This window comes from Micropterus dolomieu, linkage group LG07 (assembly GCF_021292245.1).
Source record: "Micropterus dolomieu isolate WLL.071019.BEF.003 ecotype Adirondacks linkage group LG07, ASM2129224v1, whole genome shotgun sequence".
Taxonomy (NCBI): Eukaryota; Metazoa; Chordata; class Actinopteri; order Centrarchiformes; family Centrarchidae; genus Micropterus; species Micropterus dolomieu.
Window position 1 is genome coordinate 21,592,680 of NC_060156.1, and position 7,345 is coordinate 21,600,024.

At 37.6% G+C, this 7,345-nt stretch overlaps 1 protein-coding gene across 4 annotated transcripts in view; it reads left to right on the plus strand.

Moving 5' to 3' along the window:
- The first annotated feature begins 145 nt into the window (after window positions 1-145).
- slc15a2 (solute carrier family 15 member 2) overlaps window positions 146-7,345 on the plus strand; it is a 26,783-nt gene continuing 19,583 nt past the window's right edge. The window contains exons 1-4 of one of the 4 annotated variants that reach the window (XM_046054992.1): window positions 146-168; window positions 3,107-3,215; window positions 3,314-3,502; window positions 5,553-5,640. In XM_046054992.1, coding sequence (XP_045910948.1) covers window positions 3,494-3,502; window positions 5,553-5,640 — 97 coding nt within the window. In that variant the 5' untranslated portion in view covers window positions 146-168; window positions 3,107-3,215; window positions 3,314-3,493. Of the gene's footprint in view, window positions 169-352; window positions 605-3,106; window positions 3,216-3,297; window positions 3,503-5,552; window positions 5,641-7,345 lie in introns of those variants that run through there. The other 3 variants (XM_046054988.1, XM_046054990.1, XM_046054989.1) reach the window with 3 other exon arrangements.

Genomic DNA, 7,345 nt, shown 5'->3' on the forward strand with positions numbered 1-7,345 from the left:
TCGCAACGGGCGCAGGCAGCCCCCTCGAGAGCTGCCCGGGCGTGCTCCATCCCCAAACATGAGACACACATCTCATGAGAATCTCCATCCGTGATGTACGGAGGGCAAGAAAAAAACACACCTTCTGTACATCTGGTGGCCGGACATGCTGGTAGACTTCTTCTTCAGGTAAGACACACTGCTTGTAGGACTGGAGCTTTCTTCAAACATCATACAGAGCGCCTGCTGAATAGAAAAAAGCTAATGATGAGTGTGTACAGGTGTGCTTTATACTCCTCCGGTTATTCCGTCACACCTTACCGTTCTAGCAACAAGCCAATAGGATTGGAGTGATTTCATTCACGTTCAGACCTGCTTCGCCTAGAGGCGTTCCCATAGTGTCGTAACCGACGCAGTTCGAGTTCCCTCGAAGGGGAACACTCCAGTTTTCCTTCAAAGCTGTCAACCAGGAGTCAGTGGAAAGTTCAAGGAGTATATTCAAGCCTGACGAAAAAGATCCTTAAACATCTCTCAAAATATATGACCACCTGACTTGACACCATCCCAAGACAACTAAGAAACTATCCTAATAAGGGTGACATGCAGAAATCTCCAGAAAAAGCTAGTAAGTGGACCTTCAGTAATGTTTGAACTATTTGTGGTGAATCTGTTTTGTGGCTTGCAGTTTATCAGCTGGTGTCTAACAATTTCAAGTGTCCCTGCAAACCAATAATCAAGTTAAAGTAGCACTGAGAAAATAATGTGGGTGTCAAGAAAGGCTAAATATACGTATGAAGTGTTATAACTTGTATACTACTTTATGTTTCTACTCCACTACATAAAAAATATACATTTTAACCAACTACAGGTATATTCAGTAGTTCCACTGCAGGTTTAGATTTTACCTAAAAAACATGATCAATTTCTAAAATATAATAAAGTCTTATAAGGTTAAACTAGGCAGCATTATACAAAGCAGTTCAAGTTGACCAACAGTAAAATTCTCCTTAGATACTAAAGAATCAGTAATAAAACTCCAAACATTTTTTTTTACATTGTGGTATTTACTTTTACATAAGTAAAAGACTGTGACTCTCACCCCTCCAAATCCCCTTCCTACCTTTAAAGTAGGCTACACACTGTTAATGTTTGCACAAAGATATCCAGTTGTTTGTGCACATGAAAATATTTAACTGCCATATTGCACATAGTCCTTATCCTTCTTCTATAAGTTGTATATTTTGTCAATTTCGTGGATTTATATTTATGTCTATTGTTATGCACCTAGTCACAAAAGCGAATTCCATGAATGTGTTAAAACTGCCTCAAACTCTCATTAACAACTACATTCTTTAACAGGCTTATGCGCACACACATGTATACACACACACACACACACATACAGACACATTCACCCACATGCACGCAATCTCACACATAGACACAAACAAATTTAGGTTGTCCCTGGTAGAATTATTCCTGCTGCTTTTCTTTCAGTTACTTATTTAAATTAATTGTTATTATTCCAGCTCTCGTGGCTGTGCTGTGTTGCTTATTAGAGTGCGTGACTGTTTCATTTTTCTCTTAGTTGTCTTACTATGTCAGCTGTTTATTGCTGTTTTATTGTTGTTCGGCTGAGTGTCTTTTACTATTATTATTATTTTTATTGTTTGTTTGTTTGTTTGCTGTTGTTTTTCTCCTCCCAAAGCTCCCCTCTCTGTTCTATTGCATGTTTCGTTGCTTTCTGCAATTGGTGTTTCCCTCTGCTATTCCCTGTTGTCCCCACCTTCCATCCCCCTTCTCTTACAGGTCTTGTCCTTTCTCTGTGCTGTCTGTTTGTGCCCCCCATTCCCATGTCTGCCCCCCTGTCTGCCCGGTGACAAATCAATACATAATTAAATAAATAATAAAACAGACAAAGGAGTATATTAATTCTCTCTTGTTTAAGTAAAATCTGTCTGGCACAATATATATATATACTCTACACCAGGCTGCTGGGCAGGACAGGTTTATTAAAAAAAAAAAAAAACTGCCACAAACTTTGATCATTTTGGTTTAGCCCATCAAATGCAAAAAAAAGTCCAAACACCTGTCACAAGTTAGCTCCTCCCCCCGCCTCCCTGTTTTAGCTTAACAGGTGTTGTGTCTGCCCACCGAGAAGTGCACGCACCTCGCGGGAGCGCGCACAGCGAAACAGCATTGTAATGATCTTTTCACAATCAGAATCACAATCAGGTTTATTGCAAGGTACCTTTTCACATATGAGGAATTTGCCTTGGTATAAATTGGTGCTTACAGTACACATGAACATAAACATAAATAGAAATATATAGAACTTAAGGAGATCAAAAAATGTTCAAGTATACAAAAAAATACCATAATATAATACAGGTACTGTTTTAAAACGATATAACATGGGCTATACGATTGGTCTGAATGTATTTTATAAAGATAAACACCAACTAATTCACCCTCAGATGAATCAATGAAACCTGGCAAAGACCAATCCTATCAAGGGAATGTTACTTCTACTGAGTCTAATAAAACAATGGTGACTCTAAACGTTCATATAACATCATCACAACAATCATTTATCAAAGATTCTTATATCATTTTAAAACAGCACTTTGCCGTAGAAATCATTTCGAAATGTCTGGTAGTTTTTCGCTTTAGCTGTGCGCGCTCCCGCGAGGTGCGTGCGATTCTCGGCAGACCTGTTTCGACACCTGTTTTTAATAAAAAGGGGGGACACGCCCAAAGTTGGTGAAAAAACAGTCCAAACTGTATATTTGAAGCTGCCTTCTGAAGGTTTCATTACGCATACTATCAAAAAATGGACTTGTTGATTATTAAAATGCAAAATTGTGACCACAGTTAACACAGTGTAGTCATTGGTATTGTTCATTATACAAAGTGGAAAACTTTAAGATGATCTTTGACTAAATGACTTGTCAGACCAAGTGACAACTCCCCCCCCCCCCCCCCCCCCCCCCCCCCCCCCACACACACACACAGACACACACACAGAGTGAGGTTATTGCTCGTGGTGAATTAAATCGTCATCCACCCGAAAAAAAGAGGCAGCTTGGCCAGCACATATAAAACACTTTGACCCTCCATCCCACAGTCAGGTCTGCGGCTGTGCGCCAAACAACGACACTATTGTACAAACCAGAATTTAGAGGCTGCTGCTGCTGAGACCCACTGCAACCACCGGACCTCCTGCTCCACAGAGAGTGAGTTTCATACAAACTTCAAAAATACTGATCTGGTTGATTTGTGTGATTTGTTTGGGAGTCTTTCTCACAAGAGCTGAAGTCTGTGTCTCCTGAAGGAACAAGTCCACGTTTTGCGGTGCAATATTAACTTTAAGTCGGCCTTTAAGGACATAAATGTTCGAGGGTTTGCATTCGTGCCTTCTGAGAGCAGAGCAGAGTGGGACGGACTTGGATGTCAGTCAGGGGCTTCCGAAACGGCCGTGAACATCCAAAAGCTCAGCAGCAAATAAAGCAAGATGAATAAGGTGAGCATAAGCGATGTTTTTGTGCAGCATTAACTGGGTCGGTCCGTTTGTTTGTGTGTTTTGGTTGTTGAAAAGTTAAAAATTAGGCCTATATATTTTTAATCCACCGTGAAAAGTTGCGTGTCCCTTGCGTGGACACAAGGGAGCGAAGTGTGCCTCAAAGATATGTGAATTAAGCAACGATGTGTTTTTGTCTGTGCTAGACTGCAGAGTCGTGTTACATTGTCAGGGAGTTATTCTGATTTGCTAACCAGATCTCACTGAACCGTTACGAGGAATTAGCAGTGAGATGATGCAACAGGCGCATCGTCCCTAAAAGTAAAACTCAAAGACAAATACATAACGTTACTAGGCACTGTTTAGAGAAAACTGGTGCCATGAGTGCCCTGTTTCTGATTAGCTTGTTGGAAACATGTCCTGTGGCAAATCATGTAAAGGGTCACCTAAATAAAATAGGCTACAAGCAAACTTATTTAATCATCCCCATGCAGAAAGCACGTTTCTTTTTTATTTTCTGAGGGTTTGAGATATCTGTCTATGCTGTCACCAATTTTTCACTGACACTACTTTCTACTGGAGAAACAGTCCCCGTGACAGCTGTTTCCACATCTTCTGAGCACATTGTGAAGATGCTGTTGACTGTGCTTTGAGGACTGCAAACAAAATTACATATCCACTGTAGCGGGCAGGAGGCAGAAATCTTGGAGACAGATATCTCAAACCCAGGACAAACACAGCCTGAAGTACCGTATTTGCATGATACCACAAGAGGGAAGAGAGAAAATGTGTTTCTTTTTTATTTTGGGGAAATGGTCCTTAAAGTAAATAGACTATTAGCAGCCATACTAAATAACCCATTACAAGCAATGATGTATCAATCCAACCTAAAACCAGGGATTGCTGTGGCACAAAAATGTGAGCATCACTGTGACTGCATGGATGATAGAGAAAACACTGAATTTTATAATGACCTTGACAAAGAAAGTGCACCAATACCAGTTTGGTGCATCTCCAACTGCAAGTAAAAGTCAAACAATCCAAATTTGACTCAAGCACAATTTAAGTTTTAGCAGAAATATTGCTTAAAACAGTTTTAAAGCACTCTGATGATGAATCCTTACTGTCAAAGTCTCAAATTAATAAATTAACATGTAAGCAGTATTTACCATTGTACCTGGTCCAGGTGATGCTAAGTCTTTGTGTGTACTAGGTCTGCATCTAGTGATTATTTTCATTACTTATTAATCTGATGATTATCAAGAGATAATGTAGTAGTGTTAGTATATAATAGAATAGTGTTGAATGCCCATCACAAGTTCCCAGAAACCAAGGTTACAGCTTCAAATTGTTGCTTTATCAAAAATATGGTAGAAAACTGATGAAAGCAGCGTATCAATAGATCAACTAATTGACAAATTGTTTAAGAAAATATCATAATACATTATATATTCTGTTGAGTAGTTCTAGTAAAATGTAACGAGCTTATTGTGTGTTTTAAATTGTCCCTAATTTGTTGGTCAGGTGCTTTTCAAATTAAAGCGTTTTTAAGGGGTTCGGTTTCCAACTTTTCAAAATAATGGCCAAATGATGTGATTTCTCTCTTACCAACAGTCCATGATTAAAGTGATTGGTATGTTTTAAAGGGTAAATTAAGTATTTACTCACGGTATTTGAAGGGATGGTCATTTTGTAGTGACAAATTAAAATTGTGGGTCTAGTAAGTATAAACTAATTTTCCTCAGTTTAGCTCAGAGTGATCATATCAGAAGTCTGTGTAACTTTATTTCTGCATAATGACTAACGGTGTAATGATTAACAAGAAGTATGCATCAGCCACATTTCTCGCATTCCATGACCAATTAATGGTCAATTCTCTGGTAGAGATTGTGAAACTCCAGTACTGATTGAATCAGAAAGTTGTTTTTTTTATATTTATATTACAGAAAAGAGATAAGACAATGAACTGCGGATGTATTATCAGTGGGTTTGTATAATGAATGTCTCATGCTGTATGTAAAAATGTTTAGTAAACAAACTTTGCATCTTTTAGAAACTATGTGGGACCAATTACCCAGCCAGCATCTGCTTCATAGTGGTGAATGAGTTCTGTGAACGCTTCTCCTACTATGGCATGAAAGGTATGCACACTTTCTGTCTGGACAACGTGTTAGTATAGATTGACCTAAATTCTGTTTTCATTGAGTGGCGTTATGTCCTAGACACAAAGTTGAATGAGTAATGATGCTCAGTATATAATAGACAGATCAAGCTGGAGTCTGTCTTCACCTCACATGTCCTTACTTACACTCACATGTCTGTTGGTCACATTACTTCAATCAGTTCAAACACACATACAAACATTCCGAATTTCTGCCTCATCTGCAGTTTAAATTAAAAACTTTAGAAAATAATCTCAGCTGGAGATTAGGACTGATGCTGATTTATTGCAGAAAAGAGAATTTTACAAATTTGAAAGGTAGTTCTGAGAAGTACACAAATTATTTTCATTTATTTGATTTATTTATTATTTTTGTTTGCTCTATATAAGTTAAAATGACATAATTTAGCTAACTAAACTAAATCTGGCTTTTTGAAATGCACTCTGATAAATGTTAGTAACTGAAAAGGTACATTGGTAAATATAGTATATTAAACACTTGTCTATGGGGATTTGTCTTATATTTAACAAATAATCTTTCTCAGGATCAGTGAACTTATGATCAAATGCATATAAATTATTAGAGCAGCAAGTTACTTCTTATTTCATTATCAGTTAAACATTACTACTTAACATTAAACTAAGACAAAGTGTTACACTACTGGGGCAGGTTCTCCGGCTGCTGAGTTTACATTATGAGTTGTGATGTTTACTTCAATGTACAGGAGCATCTCACAAAATTAGAATATTGTGGAAATGTTCATTGTTAGCACCTGAACCACAAGGCTGGAGTTTTGATTTCCATGGTCTGTAACTTAATCGTCAAGATTTAAACCAAAACAAAAGGCTTGAAATATTTCACTCTATGTGTAATGAATCTAGAATATATGAAAGTTTCACTTTTTAAATTATATTACGTAAGAAAATGAACTTTTCCACGATATTCAGATGTATTGAAATGTACCTGTATGTTGGACAGACAGGATCCAGGGTTAATGGTAAACATGTCCATGAGACTCCAATTTGCCAGTATTGTCTTATGTAGTGATGGAAATCAAGCTCAAGCTGATAACAGCAGCAAACACTGGAGTTTATCCCCTTCACGTTACTTATAATAACTTTCCTCTAAATTAGCTTTAAGGTTTGAAAATAATCTCATTCAAAACTTTCTGTAGAGTATCTCATAAATATCTCATTATTATTATCTCATTATTATATATATACAGTGGGTACGGAAAGTATTCAGACCCCTTTAAATTTTTCACTCTTTGTTTCATTGCAGCCATTTTCCAAAAATCAAAAAAGTTCATTTTATTTCTCAGTAATGTACACTCAGCACCCCATCTTGACAGAAAAAAACAGAAATGTAGAAATATTTGCAAATTTATTAAAAAAGAAAAACTGAAATATCACATGGTCATAAGTATTCAGACCCTTTGCCGTGACACTCATATTTAACTCAGGTGCTGTCTATTTCTTCTGATCATCCTTGAGATGGTTCTACACCTTCATTTGAGTTCAGCTGTGTTTGATTATACTGATTGGACTTGATTAGGAAAGCCACACACCTGTCTATATAAGACCTTACAGCTCACAGTGCATGTCAGAGCAAATGAGAATCATGAGGTCAAAGGAACTGCCTGAAGAGCTCAGAGACAGAATTGTGGCAAGGCACAGATCTGGCC